Genomic DNA, 24733 nt, shown 5'->3' on the forward strand with positions numbered 1-24733 from the left:
TTTTTTCCACATCCTATCCCTCCCTTAATCTCCTCTTTCTAAGATGAAAAGTCCCAGTCTTTTTAATTCTTCTTCATAAGGCACCCGCTTCAAACCCTTAATCTTTTTTTCCCCCCTTTTCTGAACCTTTTCCAATGCCAATGTCTTTTTTTTTTTTTTTTTTTTGAGATGAGGCAACCACATCTGTATGCAGTGTTCAAGTTGTGGACGTACCATGGTTTTATACAGAGGCAATAAGATATTTTCTGTCATATTCTTTATCCCTTTTTAAATGATTCCTAACATTGTTTGCTTTTTTGACTGCTGCTGCTGCACACTGAGTGGATGTTTTCAGAGAACTATCCACAATGACTCAGAAACAGAGGAATGGCCATACTGGGTCAGACCAAAGGTCCATCCAACCCAGGTTCCTGTCTGCCAACAGTGGCCAATGTCAGGTGCTACAGAGGGAGTGAACCGAACAGGTAATGATCAAGCCATTTCTCTCCTGCCATCCATCTCCACCCTCTGACAAACAGAGGCTAGGGACACCATTCCTTACCCATCCTGGCTAATAGCCATTAATGGACTTCACCTCCATGAATTTATCTAGTTCTCTTTTAAACCCTGTTATAGTCCTAGCCGTCACAACCTCCTCAAGGAGTTCCACAGGTTGACTGTGCACTGTGTGAAGAACTACTTCCTTTTATTTGTTTTAAACCTGCTTCCCATTAATTTCATTTGGTGGCTCCTAGTTCTTATATTGTGGGAATAAGTAAATAACTTTTCCTTATTCACTTTCTCCCCACCACTCATGATTTTATAGACCTCTGTCATATCCCCCTTAGTCTCCTCTTTTCCAGGCTGAAAAGTCCAAGTCTCTTTAATCTCTCCTCATATGGGACCCGTTCCAAACCCCTAATCGTTTTAGTTGCCCTTCTCTGAACCTTTTCTAATACCAGCATATCCATGATCTCTCTCTTGAGTAGTTGTAGCTAAATTAGTCCCCATCATATTGTATGTAGAGTTGGGATTATTTTTCCAATGTGTGTTACTTTACCTTTATCAGCATTACAATTAATCTGCCACTTTGTTGCCTAGTCACCTACAAGATCTTTTTGAAGCTCTTCACAGTCTGCTTTGGTCTTAACTATCTTGAGCAGTTTGGTATCTGCAAATTTTGCCACCTCACTGTTTACCCCTTTCTTCAGATCATTTATAAATAGGTTGAATAGGATTGGTCCCAGTACGGACGCTTGGAGGACCCCACTACTTACATCTGACCATTTATTCCTACCCTTTGTTCCTGTCTTTTAACCAGTTATCAGTCCATGAAAGGACCTTCCCTCTTGTCCCATGACAACTTACTTTACTTAAGAAACCTCACCAAAGGCTCTTATCAAAAGCTTTCTGGAAATCTAAGTACACTATATCCACTGGATCTCCCTTGTCCACATGTTTGTTGACCCCCTCAAAGAACTCTAGTAGATTAGTAAGGCATGATTTCCCTTTACAGAAACCATGTTGACTTCTCCCCAACAAATTCTGTTCATCTATGACAATTTTATTCTTTACTATAGTTTCAACTCATTTGCCTGGTACTGCTGTTAGACTTACTGTTCTACGATTGCCAGGATCACCTCTAGAGCCCTTTTTAAATATTGGCGTCACATTAGCTGTTTCCAGTCATTGGGTACAGAAGCTGATTCAAAGAATAGGTTACAAACCATAGTTAATAGTTCTGCAATTTCACATTTCCTCCTCCTCGCAACACCCTTGTAGGTCCTTGAAAACTCTTATCGTGAAGTTATAGAAACCTAGTCAGCGATTGAAAACAATGGGGCTTCTGAACAAGTTCTGGGAAGTGGGAAGGGTGCCTTGGTTTTAATCTCCAGCTCTTTCCCCTTTTTCCCCCAAAGACGTCCTGCACATTCATTGTCTGAGTCATAAGCCTCTTCTGAGGATCTCAGGCCCTTTAGATGCTCCCTGGAAGCAAGAGAGGGTTATGTGCATACCCAAGGTTCATGGCACCTGCCCTTAGTGTGGACCTTAGCAGTTGCTTGATGTGGCATGCTGTTGAGTTGAGGGATCCTACAAGGACACCATATCCTGTGGTGACTGCAGGAGCCTGGGGACGACTGAGCTGCCATGTGACATGGGTTCACTCTCCGACATTTGCCCGGCAGCTGTGGGAGACTCAAGTCGCCACACGTGGCCAGAGTCTGGATTTCACTGGCCGTCCCTAACCGCGCGCCCCTCGCCCTGTTGCTGGGCTGAGATGCTGCTGAGGCACTGACTTCCGTAGCAGCCCCACCGGCTGAGTCGCCAGCCCCACTTCCTGCTGCCGCTAGAGCCCTGCTAGCCCAGTGCTGGCGCATCCGTACCGGCTTGGCTTCAGCCCTGCCAGGCCAGCAGTATGGGGGTGGCATGACTTCAGGATCCTGCAGGTCACTGACCCTTGTAAAACCCCGTTAGGGTCTTAGGTAAATGCTGCTGCTGGTCTTGTAGCAGCCCAGGGCTCCTGGACCTTCTGAGGTCAGACGTTGGAGACGTGTGGGGCCATCCCTGCGCTGTGTCCTGCAGCAAGCCACAGACAGCAACGTTCCTACTGCAGGGAGTTACATCCCTGGCTAGTGAGCAAAGCAGCACCTCCCACCCGTAATGGATGCGCCTAGTCAGTGAGCTCGCGGATGGTCTGTGCCCATGTGTTGTACTGCTCCGCTCTGAGATGGGGGCTCGAACGTGCCCTTACAGGACTGCGATTCGAGATGTAGAAACCGCTCAGAATTGTTAACCAGTTAAATGATTTGTTTCAATGCTTAACCACTCGGTGCGGGTGGGGCGGCCTGCCAGTTACCTGGTCAGCATGCCTATAGGGTATGTGCATACCAGTTAACCTTTTACACCCCTGGTTCAGATGGTCCCCTTTTAGCCACTGTGGTCTTATGCCTGTTGGCGAGAGAGCGCGAGCCTTTGGGATAGTCGCCCCATCCGGCTGTCAAGGCCTGTTTTGCTGAGCGCAGTGTTCAGCGAGCTCTCGCCTTTCCTTTCCTTCAGGTATCTCTTATTCATGAAGCTGGCAGCTTTGCAGCTGATGCAGCAGAAGGCCACCAAGCAGGAACACGCTGGCTTGCTGGAAAACGGGGCCCCCACCGAGAATGGAACAGAGGGGAGCGAGAAATCGGAATCTGACGACGGTAAACCGGAGGAGAACGTGGCGGGATTGGATCAGGTGAAGGAGCTGGCGGAGACCATCGCGTCCGATGATGGAGCAGGTACCCACGCACCGAAACCGGCCCACGCTCTTGGCAGCAGCTTTTGCACAGGGTCACGGGTTAGAATGGCTTCAAGTGGGCGGCTCATGGCAAATGGCTCTGGGCCGTCACCCAGCCTTCCTCTCCAGCATTGGCATGTTAGCATTTACATGCCACTCCTCGAGCACCGGCAGCTTAACGCTCGCGATGCGCCTGGCCAGGGTTTATCAGCACTGCTGCACAGTGAGAGTCTGTCAGCGCTCAGATTGGAACGTGGGAGTCTCTGGTCTGTTCCCTGTTTGGGGGCACTAGACCTGGCTGCCTTGTGTGCTTTCCCTGCCGCTGAAAACTCACACTCTCACTCTCTCACACACACGGGGGGGGGGGGTACTCTCTTTCATTGGACCCACTTCTTTTGGGAAGAGCGCCAGGCTTTCGAGCTAGGCCAAGCTCGTCCGGTCGGGGGCAGCATCACAGGGAACACAAGATCGAACCGTTTGGCACAAGTGGTCTCCCCGCTGTGGCGCTTGTTAGGAATATCTTGGCCGTGGCTGTGGTGCACTCAGGCGGGTATTTGCAATGGGGTTAGGGGGAGAAGCACCTGAATCCCACCTGAAATCAAGAGGCATTGGGCCTCCCGCTGAAGTCTCAGCGGTCCTTGCAGTGGCCAGACGCCCGGTCCCTACCGCATTCTGTGCCCCGTCTGGGTTTTGTGGTCTGTGCCTGTACCCCGAATAGCAGCGCGCTGCCAAATGCTTTTCAGGGGCCTTTTGCAAAGCAACAGCCTCCCTCCTCCCTGATAAAACGTGCCTCGTGCTTTTAATGCCTGCTCATGTAATGCAGATTCCATCAACAGCCTTTTTCCTGGCTCTTTACCAAGTCTGACTGTCTCCTTCTTTACCCAGTGGACCCCAAAAGCAGAGAGGTGATTCAAAACGCCTGCAAAGCCGTGGGCTCCATCAGCAGCACGTCGTTCGACATCCGGTTTAACCCGGATATCTTCTCGCCAGGTAGGGGCTCACAGAGGTGGCCTGGAAACGGCTTGGAGTCTAGCGGCGTCCGCTGGGCTCCCTTTTTGTGCTGGCTAAAAGGCGTGGGGGCCGGAGGTGGTTTCTCCCCATTGCGCGGAGCGATGCAACTGCTTGCCACACTTGAGACCCCGGAGTGGGCCGCAGCGCTGTTTTAAAGGGGCTGTCAGAGCTGGCAGCAGATTTTCTGCGGCACAGACTGAAGCCAACGGCTGTGCCATATTGCCCAGTGGGCGGCAGGGCTCTGTTGGCATCCTCCCCCACCTGGGGCAGTCTGGCTCAGGCCCCTTCTGGGGTCGTGTCGTAATTTTGGGTGCCAGAAGAGGGTTGCGGTGCAAGGACATTTGAGCCTCTGAACCAACAAAACCTGCCTGACTTGCTGTCAGCTGATCACAGCACGTCCGCACTGAGGTGGCCAAATTACAAGTGAGGTGCTGGAAATGCTTCCTGGATGCTCTTTGGGGGGGAAGTGACGATTCCTGTGGTCTGAAACCGGAGCTGCGCGCACGCAGTCGAAAGCAGAGTGTGACCCAATATCTTGACCTGGCTATAAATGTGGTCGAAGCAGCATTCAGCTGAAATACACAAGCTCCTTTTTAATGCTGATGGTGAAGACTTGCTGACTTGGCATGGGATGGCAGCTTAGAGGAGGCTATTTTAACCCAAGTCCATCTAATGGAAGGGTTTAAGAAACTTGTAGGGCTTGCAAAATTTGTCGATCCTTCTGACAAAAGATGCCGTCTCTGATTTCACTGATTCCACTTTAGCCCTGTAAATGTGCAAAGCACTTGGGAACAGATGGAACGTACCAGACCAATACAGGCATAGTTTCCATTGTAAAAGAACGAGCGAGTAAAAAACCAAGCAAAGGGGCCTCTAACAGGCACAGCATGGATCGTGCTTATTCCAGCAGATGTGATAGGTCTTAAAGAGCATCTTTAAAGCAGGAAAGGGCAAAAGCACTTCCATTTAGTGTCACCTGCTCCATTAGGGTGATTTTGTGAATTCAGGTTTTTTTTTCTTGTCCTTCCATTTCTCAGACCTTCCATTTCCCTCCTAGGTGTCCGTTTCCCCGAGTCCAGCAGAGAGGAAGTGCAGGATCAGAAGCAGTTACTAAAGGATGCTGCTGCTTTCTTACTGTCATGCCAAGTCCCCGGCCTGGTAAGGAATTGGGGGGCTGTGCTGATCTCCTGCATCAAATCTGGCCAGTCAACGCAGCTGTGCCGTTATTTCTCATCTTAAACAATGGTGGGATTCTAGTGCAGGCAAATGGAAGTTGTGAAGCACAAAGAACAATGTAAACGTCTCTGGTGGTGCAAGGAGAAGAGGCGCTTTTTGTCTGTTGGAGCCTCTTCTTCAGAAGGGAAATGTGCCACAGAACAAAGAAATCTTGATTCAAATCTTGAGTAAGAGATTAAGCTAATAAATGCCATGTAGCTGACACAGCATTGCAGATCACCCGGACTGACCCTGGCCATCCCTGTGTAATCTGTCCCAGTTTTGAATCTGCTGGTGACTAGATTCCCTTGGGAAGTCCATCAGTTGCCCTTACTGTCAATTATGTTCCTTATGTGTAGAGAAAATTCACCCTCCTGCCATTTTCTGAAACTGTAAAATAATTTTCCTTTAGTTATAGTCTCATGGAAATTACAAATGAAACCAAGCTATTGGATTACTCCAATGCAGCCAGGGCCGGAGATTGCTTCATTGGCATGGTTTAAACACGGACTATGTCGTGTCTGCGGACAGGCGCGTCTGAATAATAATTAAATGTGGCAGAGAGAAAGCCGTGTAGAAATATACTGTATACAGCAGTAAAAACATTCTGTATGCTCACCCTGCATGTATTGAGACCGACTTAAACAACAATCCCACAACCTAACAACAAGCTAGGGTTGTGCCCCTCTTTTTTTTGCTAGGGGTGATTTTTGTTTTAAGACCTTTCTGGTTTTTAATGGAAGAAATATCTGGAGTGACAAGGGCTGCTGTTTCCTGTTTTCCTGAAGGCATGTTGGGAAGGCAGGTACTTGTGTGCTGTAATAGATGGGTAGAGGTGATGAATCTGCAAAGCTATCTTTGCTCCAACGTGTTCGTTAGTCACTGGCATTGACTAAGCAGGAAATAAACAGTGAATGAAAATCTCTTCCCATACCAAAAAAAATTGCTTGGCTTTCACATGCCTTGATGTCGTCATGTCGCTGAGTCAGTATTCATCATAACCCTCAAGACCCAAAACTCTCCTCTTCAAATAGAGAGCCTTCAAATCAGCCCTTCCCTCTTACACCACAGTCAAAAAAATGGGATGAGCACAATTTTTTTCCTAGGTAGAATATTTAGCGTAACTAGAGATTAAAAAATACTACACAATTGTGGGGGTGGAGGGAGACGAGGTGACAAACGTGGCTAGAACTGCTGTGTACACACTTCCCACCCATTCTCAATGTCTGATGGTAACTTGCATCAATATATTTAAAGCTCAAGGAGGCGCATTTACACTGGCATTCTTGGTTGTGCTTCACAGCTTCCGTTTGCCAGCACTAGAAACACACATCCTGCTCCCGCCCACCTCATTGTGTTGGTCCAATCCCTTGTGATGTGTAGAGAGCAGTGTTCCCTGTAAGCTGTGCACTTGGGTAGCCTCCTAGGAGAGATTTGGGTGTTGCCCAGCCGATGAGCAGCAGCATGTGTTTCTGCTGGTGGTGTGCCTCTGCACATGCCTCGGTTCACAGAACAAAATTGTTTCTGCACATGGATGGAAAAAATGAGAGGGAACATTGGGGGAGAGCATGGGGACACTGGTGATCTCCCCTCTTGGCTACAGAAGGGAAGAACTTTTGTTTCTCCCTTCGTTCGTAGGTTCGCACTTGCAGGAGGTTGGGTAAGCCGCTCCTGACCGTGTGTGTTGGCATAACATCCCCTGATCCAGCTTGTTCTTTCAGCCATGCGTGTGCACGCTCTGTATCTGAATCCCAAGCAGAGGAAGGGTTCACTCCTGTGAATCCAGCAAGAGGTCCCGGGAGCCCCGTCAGGAATAGGGCTATGAGAGCGAATGGGTGCTGGGCACGTTTGAACCTCTGGCTCAAAGAGCCCCCCTTAGGCCAGTGGCTCCTTTCCCCTAAACTCCACGTGCTCGGCAGGTGAAAGACTGCCTGGACCACACGGTGCTCCCGATGGACGGCGCCACGTTGGCCGAGGCCATGCACCAGAGGGGCATCAACATGCGCTACCTAGGCAAAGTCGTCGACTTCATCGCCAAGACCCCCGCCCGCCCACAGCTGGATCACGTCTATGTAAGTCTCCGCTTGGGCGCCTCAAGGCCATTGGGAGAAAGGCGCCTGGCCCAGCTCCAACTCGGCTAATTGCATTCCATCGACCGCCGTGTAGAAATAAACAGCTGGGCTGGCAAACCAAATGGAAAAAGCCTTTGATTTGCAGGGGAGGTGGGGGTACTGGAGGAAGGTTTCACTCCCACGTTTCAGTTTTCATTAGGGTCAGGGCGAATGGAGGCCCTGAGGGTCCGCAAAGCACTTTGGGGGAAAAGGCATTGCCGATTGGTCCAGGGGAAGCTGTGTTTTCCCAGACATGCGATGGCCCAGAGGAGCCCTGGATTCAGTGGAAAGGCTGTTACCTGCGATGGGTCAGGCTTCTCTGGGGCCCGATTCTGCTTCCTTGGCTCACATAGAATAGTGAGCACAATTGTAGAACACTGGACCTGAAAGGGACCTAGAGAGGTCATAAAGTCCAGTCCCCTGCCTTCACGGCAGGACCAAGCACCGTCTAGATCATCCCTGAGATCCTCCATTGTGCCTTGAATGTCCCATCGGGATGTTGTAGTTCTGAAAAGTCCCGGCCAAGGATTGGGGGCCCCTGTGCTACCCCTCCCCTCCTGAAACAAGAGCTCCTGGATCCTGAGAGTTTACAGCCTCGTTTGCAGTGTGTGGTACAGCTCCACAGTAGTAATGTTTGCAGAGCTGAGCTTTCTGTCGGCATGGCTCAAAATGCATCTAAAAGCAAGATGTGTGCTCAGTGTTCTCCCCTCTGTTGACTTCCTTTATCCCTGCTCTTTACTCCTTTGGACAGAAAATTGGGATCAGCGAATTGATCACTCGATCAGCCAAACACATCTTCAAGACATACCTTCAGGTACGAGCGGCGGTCTGAACTCTTGCTGTGGCTGTTCTCATTAACATCTTTTTCCCCAAGAAATAGAAGCTGTTTAAATCTGTTTTCTCCTTAGCTAGTTCATGAATGTTGCCTAGCAACTAGAAGTACAATCTCATTAAGCCTAATGTAGGTACCAATCTGGGGACAGTGGAAAACAAGTTCCCACTCGAAGGAAGCACTCCCCGTGGACTATCATTCATGGTTTTCTGCCCCAGAATTTCACTGATTACACTGAAGGCTTTTTAGAGTGAAATCACAACTTGTCTTGCCTGTGAAACACTTACTCTGCTTACGCAAGCAGTAGTAATTCTTTTGACCTCCGAAGATGCTTGTTTATCACATGAACTCTAGGATATGGAACAATGCGTTTGGCTGTATTCCAGAAGCCAAAAAAGTCTGTGTAAAAGCATTCTACGTGCTAGTCTACAGATCCCAAGTAATTGTTCATTCTCCCTCACTCTGCCCTTTTTGACATTTTACTGAGGGTTACGTCTAGACCAGGGGTCTCCAAACTTTTCTGCCCGAGGGCCGCATTTACTATCAAACAGCAGTTCGGGGGCCGACTACACACTTGAGGTCCAAATAAAAAACAATCAAAACATGGATGTTGTTTTTAATTATTTATTTAATATTATTTTATTCAGTTATTATTTAATAACACATTGATACACTACACATGAACACCTGTATTAGTGTGAATGGTGAAATTGTTTTCTGGATGCCAAAATAGCAGACATTTCTGGCTTTAGATTTGTTGTCCCTAACATCAACAGTGACCTGAGATTATCATCGGACAAGTTTGTTCTCAAATTTCCGTAATTTTTTTTCCGTAGACAAAAAGGTCTCCACGGGCCGGATGAGAGGGCCTCGCGGGCCGCATCCGGCCCGCGGGCCGTAGTTTGGAGACCCCTGGTCTAGACTGTAGAGCTTTTCTGGGAAACCACGGTATCCTGGAAAAACTCTGCCACGTCCAAGGAACGCGTCTGTTTTTCTGAAAAAATGTCAGAAAAGCGGACTCATTTTGTCGGCATCTGTGTAAACCTTGTTTTATGAGGAAGAAGGGATGTTCCAAAAGAGGGTTTGGTTTTTTTTAACCGACATTTGGCCCTGTGTAGACGGTCCATATGTTGGAAAAGCCTCGTTCGGCAGAAAAGAAGAAAAAGATACGCAATTTGCGTAACTTTTTCCGACTTTTCTTTGTAGTGTAGACCTAGCCAGAAACTCGGCGTGACTTTCTGTGGCCCCTTCATGCATGCATATTTGGTTGCTGTGAGACATCCTGTCTTAGCAGACCTTCCATCTGTCAGGCACCCTGATATTTGCCGTACGTATGGCACTGAATTTGCTTGAGTGTTGGCTCAGAGGGATGCATGTGGAACACGGGGAAAAAAGATTCCACCACTGACCTCTGTATCTTACTGCAGGGTGTGGAGCTGTCAGGCTTGTCGGCAGCCATCAGTCATTTCCTCAATTGCTTCCTGAGCTCCTTCCTGAATCCAGTTGCCCATCTCCCGGCTGATGAGCTGGCTTCCAAGAAGAAGAATAAGAAAAGGAAAAACAGGAACCTTGGGAATGCTGATAACACGGCATGGGCCAGCATGACCCCTCACGAGCTTTGGAAGAATATTTGTTCCGATGCAAAGAACTACTTTGATTTTAATCTGGAATGGTGAGTAGACTGATTTATCTTCGCTTCCCCTTCTTCTGCCGGATGTCTCTTTCTCCCAGCACCAGTAGCTTTATTGCGAACGGTGCCTGTATTGTCTATAAAGTCCCTTACGTGTCGGAATCAGACTTACAAAAGGCCAATGTAGCAGATGGGGAGAAACAAAGGCAGACGTGGTGTTGAGTGACTTAGGGTTACAGGTGAAATTTTAAAGGCGCTCAAATCAGGCGGCAGAGATACCCATGAAGGTTGGTTTAGACTGCACAAGCTACAGCGGCAGCGATGTGAAGGGTAAGAGCGGGGACAAAAATCCAGCACGAGATGCGCAGAGATTTCATGGCCTCGAGTCCGGCAGGAGTGGATGTTCCTAAAAACAAGGGTAAATCGTAGCTAGACCCCGAAATGAAGAGGTTCCCAGTAAGGCAAGAGGAGTAAAACACTGAACTGACATTCCGAATGAACAAGAGCTTTTCTCAAAACAAAACCAAAAATCCCATAAGATTTAAGTCCTGATTAGGTAGTTGCATTCACAGTTCTCTCTTGAATCAGAGAAACTTGAGATTTTACCACACGAGGAAAAGGCTGAATCCAGCAGCCCTGTCACAACCACTTAAAGCGGGGGAAGGGAAAAGATGCATATAGGGCTGATGTAAACCTGCAGAGGTACACCCAGAATTGTGGAGCTTCCCCCAGAAATCCCCTTGCTCGCTGATGTTTCGTTCCACCACCTTTGTTGACTAGCCCCTAACTATACTAGGAGGAATGACTCAGGTACACCCTGGTGGATACTTTTGAGGATAAACTTACCCCAAGCTCTCGCCTCACTCTTTTTCAGTGAGAATGTTGACCAAGCAGCTGAGATGTATAACCTTCAGAAAATCACCCTTCTACGCGAGATCTCCCTCAAAACTGGAATCCAGGTGAGATCCTAATCCTCCCATTTTCCTTCACCGCTTCCTCAAAGGGGCAGCATTTGGCGAGTCATTCCAGGAGGTCTTTCAAAAGATGATTCCCCTCCCTGGCCCTTCACTCCTCCCGTGGCTCAAGGGCTGAAATGCCAGTTCTAGCCCACAAGGAGATTGGTCCTGCTCCCATCTGATAAGTCCTTTGTCTAGCCCAGCTGTTCCCAACCTTTTCCAGATGGGGACCCATTTTGACAATTCAGGAAGACTTGGTGACCCAAGACAATTCAAAAACAGGGGAAGGAGGGGGTAGAGCCACCTGTGGAGACCCTTGGCGACCCTTTAGAAATGTAATGGCGACCCATATTTGGGTCCCAACTCATAGGTGGGGAACCGTGGTCTAGCCAAATAGCCCTGCGCAATACCAAGTGACTCCAGTGGTGCTAAGGGGAATAGCTTGAAATTCTGCCTTATGAAGCCGGACGATGCTGGCCTTACTGAAAACAAATGGCTCCCCTTTCTAGCTTTTGTGCCACGCTTCAGCTCAGATGGGCATCTTCTCCTGGGCTATACCACCCTGAGGGTGGGAGTGGATAAAGCAAGTGCTGGCATGACCCTGGGTTCAGCACCTCCAGCCTGCTGCTACTTCAGGGATCAGATTGCTGCTAGGAGCCTTCAAGAAGTCAGCCGTCTCTTGCTGACCCGCGCCCTGGCCCTTTTTCATGACACTATCCCCACATTTTCCTACATCAACCAATTTTAAAAACAGAATCTGATGGGCAGCTAACAGTGTGCATGTTAACGCTTCCCATGGGTGTCTCTGTTGTTGCCTGGCACCCTCCCCTCACCTTGTGTCACCTGGGCTGTGTTTTAAGTCTGACGGTGCTTCTAAGCTCTCTTCTGGCCGGGTCATTCTTTGTCTGTGAAGGGCCATGCACACCTCAGGCATAGGCACCTAGAGAGAGAGGATGGAAGTGACATAAACATCTCCCTCAGGAAAGGATCTCGAGTGAGGGTGACCAGACTTCGCAGCCTTTCTGCGGAGTCCAAAATAAACGTCCATCTGTCTGACCTGGCAGCCAAAGCTGCTGGCCTGCCTTGTTTTGAACCAGAGGAATTTGCCTCCCCCTAGATTCTGCAGCATGGAAAAGGGGTGCAGTCTGGCTCTTAGGGCTAGATTCTGTTCCTAGCTCTGCCACCAACACGGTGTGACCATGGGCAAAATCCTTCCTGTTTCTGTGCCTTAGTATTACCTGTCTGGGGAATGGGACATCTGCCTGTCATGCAGTTGGTTGCGGAGCATACCAGGAGCGCCGATTCTGTCCTGTGTTGCCCCTGTGGACTTCCCTAGGGTCACACAAGTGCAGCAGAGGGTTACAGTTGCCCCAGATAGCCGCGAAGTGCTCAGAGAGCCTCGCCAACGAAGAGTAGCTGGAAAACGTTGGCTTTGTTTTTTTGGTTCCTTCAGATCCTGTTGAAAGAATACAACTTCGATAACCGGCACAAACCCACCTTCACAGAAGAGGACATTCTCAACATCTTCCCCGTCGTGAAGCACGTCAACCCCAAAGCTTCGGACGCTTTCCACTTCTTCCAGAGCGGGCAAGCAAAGGTCCAGCAAGGTAGTGTTAGAACCCGGGCCTCTCGCTGCTCCCGAAAAGGGCTTAGGGATGCTGCATTGTGCCCTGGCTTTGCCCAGCTGGAGTGCAGGCACTGTGCAGCCAGGCCCGCTACCGCATCAATCCTGCCTGAATTCGGTTCTAGCAGGTGTTCCTCTTGAGGTGAGGGGAAAATGTGGCCTCCAAGCCCAGCCGTAAAGCAGGCCCAGAGTGCAAATGGCTAACACGTAGGGACTTGAAAATGCGTTTAAGGAATTGTGTAACCTCTGACACAGAGGCAGCAGAGCGGGGGTGGAGGCAGCTGCTTGTAACCACATACTCGGTTACGCTTTCACATTCCTACCAACAACGACCAGGGATGGACATGGGACCTCTGAAAAGTGGATTGACACCTGCCTCTCGCGGCACACCGACTATGAAACTGTTCTCAGATCTTCAATCCCACATAGGTTCCTAGATCATGAATAGGCAGTTGAATTAACCTCTCACTGAGATTAGAGCTGTTTTAGACTTTACCCAAAATACAGTCAAGGCAGAATCAGGCTGTCCTAACATGAGCTGCTGTCCTATTGGTTGAGAACTATGTCCCATGACTGTTTCCCTGAACCATCTAGGACAGTATTTCTCCACCTTTTTTAATAAAGTACCCCCAGTACCTACAGTTTTCAGACACACAATTTTTTTTCTACCATTGCAACACATTTGTTTAAACAACTTAATCGTAGCTAAGCAGGCGATTACATTTTTTCCGATAAAAAGTACAAAAATAATAAAGCGCTGTAAAACTTAAAACAAAAATTCAGTTTTCTCCAAATTTCAGTTGTTGACGTACCCCCAAAACTTCTCAAGTACCCCTAAGAGTACTTGTACCACTGGTTGAGAAATACAGATCTAGAAGACACTCGTGTTTGTCTCTTTACGGATGACACTTTGTTCTTCCTGGGGCATTAGGAGTTTTGACTTCCCCTTGTTCAGGGGTAACACAGTAGCCCAGGGTCTCAGTTCTCCTGGCTTCTCCCTGCTTTATAGTGACAGGAAAGGAAATTGAGGTCACAGGTTCGCATGTCACAAGAGCTAATTTCCTGTGGGTGGATTTTTTTATTTTTTTTTTAGGTTTCTTGAAGGAGGGCTGTGAGCTCATCAACGAAGCCTTAAACTTGTTTAACAATGTGTACGGTGCTATGCACGTGGAAATCTGTGCCTGCCTTCGGCTGCTGGCTCGCCTCAACTATATCATGGGAGACTACTCGGAGGTACACCCGCCCCCCGCTGCCGCTTCCCTGAGTAATGTCCTACTTGGTAACTCTCCCCCCCCCCCCCCCCGTCCCTGCCCGGTGACGGTGCAGGGGGAGGGTTCAGAAGATAACTGCAGAATGAGCTGAAGGGTGGATGTAACGACAGTCCTGAGGCCTGGTCTCCGGGGTTCTAATTCCAGACTTGTTTCCAGCCACTTAATCCCGTCTGTTTCCCTGTCTCTGGAAGGGGTAGAATGCCTGGGTCCCTACAGCATAATGGCGCCTCCTGAGTTAAGTTGTTTCTCTTGGGGAAGCTGTGATCAAAGCATGAAATTAGACTGAAGGAAACAAAATCTTTCACGTCAGTGGGTTTCCCCTTTTTCCCTGGGTGGTGACCTTAGCTAGCGAGCCCTTGGGCCATCAGGTGGTGTCGCTTTCACCTCTAGCCAGGTGGACTTTGAGGAGAAACCCACTTGGATCCCGTTCCTTTCCCCCATTCCTAGCTGGACATCATTGGTTCCTTCTGGTCTCCTACTGGTAGTCAACACGTGTCCTCCTCCCCAGCAGTGACCCCCCTCCCCCGGCTCATTTGGCCTGGAAAGTGCTGGGATTAGCAGCCCTTCATGCTTTGGGGCTACCTTCAGAGGGTCCCTTGTCCTGTGTTGGCTGTCTGGTCACCCCCAGGGTGGGGTGGGACTTGAGCTGCTGAGTGAACCCTAGGAACAGAGAAAACCATCTCCTCTGACTCCCACTGGACATTAAACTGGGTTTCCCACTGGCCAAGGCAGAAGAGTTCCCATGAGCCAAACCTAGCTGTGCCCTGGCATGTCTCATTGAGTCTCTGGAAGGCGTTGCTGTTGCTGGAATCCAACAATTAATGGAAACTGTAGCGGAGAATCCTCTATTTCTTGAGAGAGACAGAAGCTGGAAACGGCAACACCTTCCTCTCTCCTCTCTTCTCTTCCCACTCAGGTATCTCCAGAAAGGGGTCTCATAATTTGCTACATCCTCCTGTTTGTCATTCTTTCATAGGCCTTAAGTAATCAACAGAAAGCAGTGCTAATGAGCGAGAGGGTCCTGGGTATTGAGCATCCCAACACAATCCAGGAATACGTGAGTATCAGGAGAGAACCCTAACCCTAAGCGTTGCATCGGGCGTCAGTGGGAGTTGTAACTGCTCCCCATGTTTGCAAGAGCGGTCGCCACCTGAACTGTGTAAAATAGGCTCTTGACGCATCTGTTCTCCCCCTGCTGCAGGCTTTCTTGGGGCCGTTTCTTTCCTAGGGTGCTTTCTTACTAGGAGCCAGAGGCGTAAAAAGCGAGTCTCTGGCGTAGTGCGTCATTGAATCACAAGAATTAAAAATGAAGTCCTGAAAAGCAGGCCCTGAAACACAAACTTTGTGCAAAACCAACTTACAGTAGTGCCGGGAAGAGACATTGAGTTGGATTCTCCCAAGGAACCCCACGCGGTCAGTGTTGCCCTGCCGTTCGGTAGAAGGGCCTTAGTCAACATTTCTCTCACGCTGATCCTGCCGTTGCTCACGTTTTAAACATCCCCAAGTCTGACTAAGTCCATTCATAGCTCAACCATAAGATGATTCTTTGTTTTTTCTGACTTGTATTTGTTTTGCTGTGTGTGACGCTTTCTCTGGTTTGCCAGATTATTTTCATTATTAAAAAATATTTTTTTTTTTTTTTTTTTTTTTTTTACAGGCCCCTCCCCACCTCACCTCCTAGTTTTATAAAATTGTGTGATGGCTGGGGAGTTATTTCAATGTTGACCAGCGTGTGTATCTTCTGAAGCTATTGGGAAATATTGACCTGATGTATATTAACACAACTGTGTCTCAACACTAGATCTCACCCGATAAATCGGGGTCTTTAAGTAGACTAGCAGATTAGCAACTCTTCCTAATGGTTACAACCTTGACTAATCTTTAGCCTTTTGAACACAGAGCTTTTCTCGGTGCCCCAAACAAAATCGGTGGGAGAGAGGCTGGTTTATGCGCATTGAGGAAGTGAAGCAGTTTTAACCCTTGAAAGTTTCTTTATGTTGCAGATGCACCTTGCTTTGTATTGCTTTGCCAACAGCCAGCTCTCCACAGCATTAAACTTACTGTACCGCGCACGCTACCTCATGCTGTTGGTATTTGGAGATGATCACCCGGAAATGGCCCTCTTAGATGTAAGTGATCCCTCAGTGTGAACGTCTTGTTTCGGCTTCACGACGCTTGTTCGCTGCTGATAGGCAGTGTCTCTCCGCCTCTTCCAATGTGCATTATTGCACAGACCCTATGGGGGAAGGAACATCTTCTGTACAGGAAGGGTGGTCTTGTGGCTAAGGCACTGGACTGGGATGCAGGAGAAGTGGGTTCAGTTCCCAGTTCTGCCATAGATTTCTGGGGCAACTTTGGGCTAGTCGCTACCTGCCTGTACCTCAGTTCCCTGTCAGTAAAATGAGAGTGCTTCTTTTTCCCTAGTGCAAGGGGACTCTGTGGGCTCCTCTACAAATACCTAATAACAGGCCCCCAAACTTCTTTGTGTCATTAGCTTGGTCGGGAGTTGCCTTTCAGAACTCCCTCCTGTTCTCTGACCTGTGTGTGGTGCTTGCCCTTAGAACAACATTGGTTTGGTGCTTCACGGAGTCATGGAATACGACCTGGCCCTCCGATTCCTGGAGAACGCGCTGGTGATCAACTCCAAGTACCACGGCTCCAAGTCTCTGAAGGTTGCACTGAGGTAGGGTGCCTCGGTCTGGGGAACGGGGCTGGAGTTAGTGTTTGGGGGTGATGGAAAAGTCAGACAATCTGGGACGGAGCCGCATTCTGGCTAGGCGCAGGCGTTCCCTGGGAAATGGTGGGACAAGCCTTCGTTCTTGCCTGTCGTTTGGCACCGTTGACAGTCTCGCTGCAGAGGGAGCTAGACCGCACCGGTCGGGTGGAAGGCAGCGATGCTGGGCTCAGCTGAGTCGGGGTAGTGACTCTGAAAGGCTGCCAATCATGGGTGTTCTCCACCTAGTACCACAGCAGGCCTGACATGGAAATACACAACGTGCTAGGTGTTGTCCACAGGCATAGCAAGAGAACCCTGCTTACTGCGTAAGACTTCAGATAGGCAAGTGAAGGCTGGCAGGAGAGGGCTCAATCCCATCATTGCATTTGGGAGCTGAGCTGATGGGGAATTCCTGCTGGTTGGTTCTTGTCGAGACCCTTTCCATGTCTCTGTCACTGGGAAGGGCTTGATCCTCAGGTGGCTCCGTCGGAGGTGAGAGCACTTGGTACCACTCAGGATCAGACCTTCCAATTGTTGGCCACACTAGAAAACCAACAAATACCCATCGCTATCGACGTCTGCCTTGAAACACCAACAAGTGTGCGCGTCCCACTTAGCCTTGCCACCCCCGCTGCCGCCATCTGCCCTTTGTCAGGGTGACGAGAGATCTTGTTTTGCACCAATGTGCCTTCTAATCTTTTCCATCCGTGTGTGGAATAAATTGTATGTGCACCAAGGCATGTGCAGATTGTGCACCACCAAGAGAAACAAAAAACCTAGCTGTGGGCGCTCTGCAAATCAGCTGGGTGGCATTGAATCTCTCCTGAGCGGCCACACAAGTGCGCAGCTTACAGGGAACGCTGTTACACTCCAACCATTGCTGGATACAGATTCCGTGGAGAACATCTCTCCTGGTGCTAGGATGTATATTGAGATCCAGAGCCTCCAATAGAGTAACAATCACACCCGTCAAAAGCTTTTTCCATTCCTAGAATGTTAGAACCGCTAAGATCAAGCCAAGTTGACCCTGGAGAACCACCAGGTGACATGGCTTCACAGCTGTGATTGTCACTGTTGCTACCATTTGCCAGGTGTGTCTGTGTTGGAAGATTCTGACTCAGAGCTGGGCCAGTCAAGAGAGTTGCATGTTCACTTTCCAAGAAAACAAACTGCCCTTTCAGAAGCGGGAGGCCCCGGGTTGCTTCCTCTTATTCTAATTACGTGGCTGGGAGGGACGCCTGGGTATTAGATACTCTCACAGCGTTCAACATTACCTGGAAGTGCTGAGGCTGTAACAGGCAGCTGGCATTTTAATACTTCCTGGACACAACACAAGCTTCCTGTTTCCAAGCAGTAGAAAGTGAGGGGGGGGGGGGGATCAAAATCTCTGCTCCAGTCTGAGGTGACCTTTTTCTTTGGCAGGAGAGACAAGGTTTGGGTCTATTTTTGGATGGGGTTCGGGGTAATTTCCTAACCTAGGAGGGAGTAAATCTGAAGTGTTCACCAGAGAAGGTAACCGGTAGCGCACTGTGCTGAGATCTCTGGCTGAGACACTGTCAGCCGTATTGCTAGGAGATGCTGTGAAGGGGAAAGCGTAAAAGCGCTGGATACGCTCATGGAGGATAGATCCATCGGTGGCTATTCACCAGGATGATCCAGGATGCAACCCCACGCACAGGGTGTCCCAAAGCCGGAGTGCCAGATGCAAGGGCTGGATAACGGGCTGGATCACCTGATCGCCCTGCTCTGTTCATTCCCTTTGAAGCACCTGGCATTGGCCACTGTCGACAGACAGGACACTGGGACAGATGGACCATTGGTCTGACCCAGTCCGGCCGTTCTTACATTGCACGCACCTCTTCACAGCACGGAGCGCTTTCTCTTTGGTTGCCCCTGCGCTCATTAATTTAGTTGCCTGTCTCCTCCTTTCCACTGCAGCCATCACTTGGTAGCCCGAGTGTACGAGAGTAAAGCAGAATTCCGGTCGGCACTGCAGCACGAAAAGGAAGGCTACACCATCTACAAAAACCAGGTCGGTGGCGCACACTTGCTCTGCTCCACGGTCTGCGCTCACACCGTGCCACAAACAGCTGGCGGGAACCCCTCCCAGCCTGGCAGGAGGAGCCTGTCTTGCCAGGTGCCTTTAGGAAGCGAGAGTTTCCCTTCCTAGTAGTGCCACACGGTCGCCTGTTTGACTCACGGTCTCAGTGTTGCCGTCCCCAGGCAGATTTCCAGGCAGGGAGACCCCCGCTGCTTCGGCGCTGCTCCCGGATGCTCCGGTCCGATGAGAGAACAGGGAGCGGGTTTGACGGGCACTTTTCACTCTCTTGATGGCCCTTTCACAAACCGGTGCGGTGCGGGGAGCCTCCTCCTGCTTGCAGCGCTCATGAAACTCGGCCAGCGTGTCCAGGCAAACCTGTCTGTCAAGCCCGGCCATTGATTCGGCTTGACAAACGGCTCAGCCTGGTGGGGGGAGAGCGTGCACCTACGTGAAGCCTGTGCAGTGTTGATAAGCTGCAGACAGTGCTGCAGGTTAGACCAGGTCATCTACACTCAGAGGGAGAGACACTCCCGTCTCAGCGGGGCTTCAAGGGGAGAAATCTTAAGCTCCGCTAACCCCCGAGATGCTGTAGTTCAGGCAAAGTTTGGGGTTTGTGTTGATACCATTTTTTTACATTTCTGACCAGCTGGGAGAGCACCATGAGAAGACCAAAGAAAGCTCCGAATACTTGAAATACCTGACTCAGCAAGCAGTGGCTCTCCAACGCACAATGAACGAGATCTACAAGAACGGCTCCAACGCAAACATTATGCCACTGAAGGTAACTCGCATGCGCCAGGGCAGTCGGGGACTCCGCTGTAATACCAGGGTCTAAGCTTTGTTTGTGGGAAAGAGTCGCCATTTCACATGCACAGGGACTCTGGCCGGTGGGATCCAAAACGGAAGTGACCGAGTGCAGCTGTGTATGTAAAAACCCCAGGGTTCTACCGGATTCCTCACCCGTAACCCCAGAGTTAAGACTTTCTTTTACCCCTCGCCACCAAGAGAAACTCGGGTGTCTTGGTCTACAGGTTTGCAGAAATGGGTCAGACCAGCGGTTTTCAAACTCTTTTCCTCATGACCCAGTTGAAGAAAATTGTTGAGGCCGTGACCCAACAGAATTTGACTGGAGTGTGGGTGCCAGGGTGGAGCTGTAGATGAGAGCTTTGGGGTGTAGGGGGGAAACTCTGGCTTTTGTGGGGCTCAGGGCTGGGGCAGAAGAGGCTTACCTTGAACAGCTCCCCTAGTTTGAAAACCACTGGGCTAGACAGAGAGTTCCTGATACTGCGAAGTAACTTTTTTTTCAAATTGACTCTTTTTCGAATTTTTCTTTGTAACACTCATTCCCGTGTCGATATGATGCACGTGCTGTTGGCTTTGAATTTTTCAGGCAGTTTCAAGGTCAGATAGCTGCAGGAAAGGGATGATGCTGGGTTCTGAACTCCCCGAAGCTTAGGAAGTTGTTTGATTTATTCTGCACCATGGTCAGTCAGCCCCAGTGGGAAAACTGTATAAAAGAATCCGGCGCTTGCTGAGTCTGAGAGCCTGGAACGCCTTAGTTGTAATTCTGACAGCCACTGACTCACTGTGACTAAGGCCAGGTCTACGCTCATAGGGAACGTCGAATCAAGCTACGCTTCTTCAGCTACAAGCTAGAATCGATGTATTTTGTTTCGAATTTCCCTGCTATCCTCACAGCTGGAGGCAGACAGAAACAAATGCTCCTATTGGCTTCCCTTACTCCTTGCAGGACCAGAAATAACGGATGTTGATGGGGTGCCCTCTGAGTTTGATTTAGTGGGTCTTAACTAGACCCGCTAAATCAAACTCCAGAAGATCGATCACAGCAGATCTTCCATTTAGTGAAGATGTGGCCTGAGTCTCTGAGGGGGAGCTGTGTTAGTCTGTAACCCCAAAACCAATGAGCAATCCTGTGGCACCTTCAACACTTGCAGATTTATTTGGGCATAAACTTTGGTGGGTAAAACCCACTTCATCTGTGCATCTGACAGTGCTTTTTACTCACGAACACTTATAAAATGAATCTGCTAGCCTTGAAGGTTCCTCAGGAATCCTGGTTGTTTTCCTTGGGACTGAGGTAAATCGCTCCACCTCTCTGGCTCCTCTCTGAAATGGGAATTATGGCTCCTGTTCTTTGTAAAGCGTTTTGAAATCTCTGGAGAGCAAGCGCCCCGTGTAAATAAATGCTCAGCATAACTGTGTGGGCAGGGCTGGCCTGACAGGAGGCGGACCAGCCTATGACATGGCAGGGACCTGCCCAACCGTCGGCCCTGCAGGAGTTAGACACAGACTCTTCCCACGCTAACACCAGCTGCTCTTATCTGCACGCGCCCCTGGCAGGAACGAAGACATCCTGCTGTGCCCCAGATAAGCCCCACGGCGGCTGCTTGGGACTCGCTGTGCAGCAGCTGATGTACAGCTGGGTTACCGGCTTCTTACCCCACTGGTTCTGCCGAGGCACTGACCCACTGGGATTGAGAAGAGCTGCACCTCTGCGCTTCCCAGATCACGGGGTTCTTACCCCCCCCCCCCCTTCAGCCACAGAACTGGCGAGATTAGAATGGAATATCTTGAGCAAGGTTATGGACACGGCTTGAAGTAGGTGACCCTCTCGGGCCAGGATGTAAGGCAAATCCTTAGATGTGCCAAGGCTAATCCTTTCCCCTCCCCCCATCCTGTCAATTTCTGAGGGATTGGCTCAAATCCAATAGGTTTAATCTGCCCTAAGCCCCTGACATTTAAAAAGCCCAAATCAGCCCAACTTGGCTCATTTATTTTGTCCCAAAGTTGATGCCGCTCTCTAGCCCCGTCTCCCCTCTGTCTCCAGAGGCTCTTCTCTGGCCCCGGCCTTGCACTGTTACTCCGGGTTATCACTGTAGTGCCTGGTGACCAACTAGAACGGACCTGGTGCTGTACAAATGCAGGGGGTGCGTCTGATTGGTCCTTCAGCCCTGCCGAGCAGCTGAGGGCGTCTTATCAAGTGAGGCAGTGCTGTGGGCTCGCTCTGTCTCTGGGCTCTACCACGTGGCTCACACATGCCTTTTTTTTTTTTTTCTTTGCACTGTAGTTCGCCGCTCCCAATATGACCAGCGTGCTGGAGCAGCTCAACGTTATCAATGGGATTCTCTTCATTCCACTCAGGTAGAGTGTTCCGTGCCTTCGAGTGCTTCCCCTACCAGCCCCCGTGGCCCGGCTAGTGGAGGGGAGATGGGTTTGCCCCTGGAATTCTGGCACTGTGATGGTGTTGAGCTCCGATGCCATGTAGACTCTTTGGGTACGTGTAGACTGCATCCCTCTGTCCGCAGAGGGATGCAGATTAGGCAGGTCGACATTGCAAATGAGGCAGGGATTTAAATACCCCGTGCCTAATTTGCATAAAAATGGCTGCCGCATTTTGCTGACTCAGCACTTTGTCAGCAAAAATTGGCAGTCTAGAGGGGGATCTGTTGAGAGAGAGAGCCTCTCTTGACAGATCCTGTAAACCTCCCTTGCAGGAGGCATAAGGGATCTGTTGAGAGAGGCTTTCTTTCTCGACAGATCCCATCTAGACTGCCGCTTTTTGCCAACGAAGTGCTGAGTCGGCAAAACGTGGCAGCCATTTTTATACAAATCGGGCGTGGGATATTTAAATCTCTTATTCATTTGCAATGTCGTCCTGCCTAATCTGCATCCCTCCGCCGACAGAGGGATGCAGTCTAGACACACCCTTTGAGACCCAGGTCATTGTGGAGATGTTGGCGATTTTTCTTACTGTGGTAGCACAGGCTCCAAGCCAAGGCCGAGTGTTTCTCTTTGGTGAACAAATCACTTCTGAGCCAGGCCAGGACCACACCATATTGCTGAACACTCACCGGCACCAGGCCTGCAACCCCCAGAGGCTGCTCCTTGGGCATAGCAGAGGCAGCTACTGCTGCCCACCAGCCATAAGTTGGCTGGGATATGGGCAGCGAGGAGCCGCTATTAGCAGCTTTAAGATCTTGGCTGGAGGAAGGCTTTGCAGGCTGCAGAGGGGTAGGCCCAGTTTGAGGTGTAAGCCGTGTTGTGCAGGCTTCTCATCTTTCTGCTTCCCTCCCTAGCCAAAAGGACTTGGAGAACCTTAAAGCAGAGGTGCAGCGGCGCCAGCAGCTCCAGGAGGCTGTAAAAAGCAGCGAGCAGCTGGAAGTAGAAGACACAGTCTCGGAGGAGAGAGAGGCTGAGCCGAACCTGCCTGCTGCTGAGGTCCCAGCACCGAGCTCTGCTTAGTGTACCTCGCTTAAAAAAAAATTAAACCCTCCCCTCTTTCTGAATCTGAACCAGGGTCTTGGACTCCCCTGGGGCAGCTTCTCCTTTGTTGACAATGTTATTGCACTGGTACAACGAATACACAATGCAAAGAACTAAGGTGAGAAATAGGATCTGACTGTGCGCGTCCTCCGCGCGGCGGGGGAAGGTGGCCGGGATGCAGCCGTGTCCGCAAGCGCAGCCTAGGGGAGCCCAGCCGGCGGCTGTCGCGGCAGCGTGTGTGTTTGTGTGTGCGTGTGCACGCGTGGGGGTGGCATCAGTCCATTTTGACTTTGTAGAGCGAGATGAATTCCAAATGAGTTGTCTGGAGGTAGAACATTTCTCAGGTCATTTTTATGTTGACTAAGGACACTGTTTTGCAAAACCAACCCACCCTCCCATTGCTCAGTTCTAGCACCAGCCCTGGAGAAAGCAGCCACGTTTGTCCATCGAAAGGATTTAAACCTGTGGGAAGCGAGGGGCAGCGTGCTGCTTTTTTCTACTGTAGGGCATAGCCACTTGGGTCCATTAGCTTGTCTCTTGTTGTCGTTCAGTTCAGAGTTTCCAGGGGATTTTCAACCTTCACACTTCACGATCTCATGCCACCCACGTGCTCTCTGCGTGAGCAGCTTAGGAAACTGCATCCAAAGAGTAAGGGTTTGAAATAAAATACGTATTCATCCATTTACAAATGGAAATTCCCAGTGCCTATAATGGATCAGTGTTGGCATGAAAGGGGCCCGTACAAACAATTCACATAATGGGGAAACCGTGCCTCTCTTGGGATAGCTTGGGGCCGGGGAGGAGGGTGTGCTCTTCTGACAGCTGCTGCTTTAATACAAATTGTATGAGCATCAGAAGTGAATCCTCCTGCAAGGTGATCAGCAAACTTCAAGCAGTTTGAATCATGTGTCTTGACGCGGCGTTTTTCCCTCGGGGTGGCTGAATGCTACGAATCCCGGAGCACTTAGCGCTATGGCTAATGTCTTCACTTTTTTTGTTTGCATGCTGGGTTGAGATCGCTCCCAGCAGCGCTTCCATTGCAGGCGATGGATGTTAGTGAAATGGCAGATGCCAACGAATGAATATTGATTGTTTTTTCTTCTTGCTTCCCCTGGCCCCTGTTAAATGCAGCATGCTTCCTGCTGGTGCAGTCGCAAGGCCAATAGGTCCTGTCCACTGCAGGCTATGGTATGCCGACAGAGTTGAATGTCCTTTTCCAAGTAAATGAAGACATAGAATAAGCTAGGATTGCTAGTCCATGCTCTTGGTCAGCAGCAGTTCTCTGCTAATTTGCATTGCTTTTTTGATGACCTTCTGGGAAAACAAGTGCTATCACTGTGCTCTTTATCCTTGGTTTCCTGTACTGCGTTACTGGGTATTTGTAACCTGATTGGGGGGGAGGTACAAAGCAGGAGGCATCCTTGATCCAAAAGAAGTTGCTCTCCCCTGGAAAAATATTCAATAAATGACAAGGCATCTTTCACACAAGGGTTTCTGGTATTGTCTTCCAGTTCTAGTCCATTAATTACATCTTTTAAATAAAAATATGCAAAGTAGTTTACTAAGAACTTCAAGTTTGTTGTGTTGACTCAAAGCAGAGGCTAGGGGCTTATAGTTGCTGCTGCTTAAAAGCAGCCAATTCTACTTCTCACTAGTGCAAAGAAAGGGAAACATGTCAGAAGCGGCCTGGACCCAGAGTCGACACTTAGGCTTCTGTGAAAATTCCAACCTTAACTCCTTTCTGCTAACACAACACCCACGTGCCTCTGTCCTTCACTGGGATGTGGCT

At 49.7% G+C, this 24733-nt stretch overlaps 1 protein-coding gene across 8 annotated transcripts in view; it reads left to right on the forward strand.

Annotated features, from left to right (window-relative positions):
- The window catches only part of CLUH (CLUH binding protein of NUMT mRNA), a 66331-nt gene extending 41831 nt beyond the window's left edge, over positions 1–24500 (forward strand). For 7 of the 8 annotated variants that reach the window (XM_075904868.2, XM_025179296.3, XM_025179297.3 and 4 more), the window contains exons 11-26: positions 3037–3254; positions 4139–4243; positions 5322–5422; positions 7399–7551; positions 8342–8404; positions 9850–10094; positions 10927–11011; positions 12462–12615; positions 13726–13865; positions 14880–14960; positions 15907–16032; positions 16465–16586; positions 18558–18651; positions 19307–19441; positions 21749–21822; positions 22758–24500. In XM_075904868.2, the coding sequence (XP_075760983.2) occupies positions 3037–3254; positions 4139–4243; positions 5322–5422; positions 7399–7551; positions 8342–8404; positions 9850–10094; positions 10927–11011; positions 12462–12615; positions 13726–13865; positions 14880–14960; positions 15907–16032; positions 16465–16586; positions 18558–18651; positions 19307–19441; positions 21749–21822; positions 22758–22923 (2062 nt within the window). In that variant the 3' untranslated portion in view covers positions 22924–24500. Of the gene's footprint in view, positions 1–3036; positions 3255–4138; positions 4244–5321; positions 5423–7398; positions 7552–8341; positions 8405–9849; positions 10095–10926; positions 11012–12461; positions 12616–13725; positions 13866–14047; positions 14961–15906; positions 16033–16464; positions 16587–18557; positions 18652–19306; positions 19442–21748; positions 21823–22757 lie in introns of those variants that run through there. The other variant, XM_075904871.2, reaches the window with a different exon arrangement.
- The last annotated feature ends 233 nt before the right edge of the window (positions 24501–24733 follow it).

This window comes from Pelodiscus sinensis, chromosome 21, assembly GCF_052426305.1.
Source record: "Pelodiscus sinensis isolate ZL-2025 chromosome 21, ASM5242630v1, whole genome shotgun sequence".
Classification (NCBI taxonomy): domain Eukaryota; kingdom Metazoa; phylum Chordata; order Testudines; family Trionychidae; genus Pelodiscus; species Pelodiscus sinensis.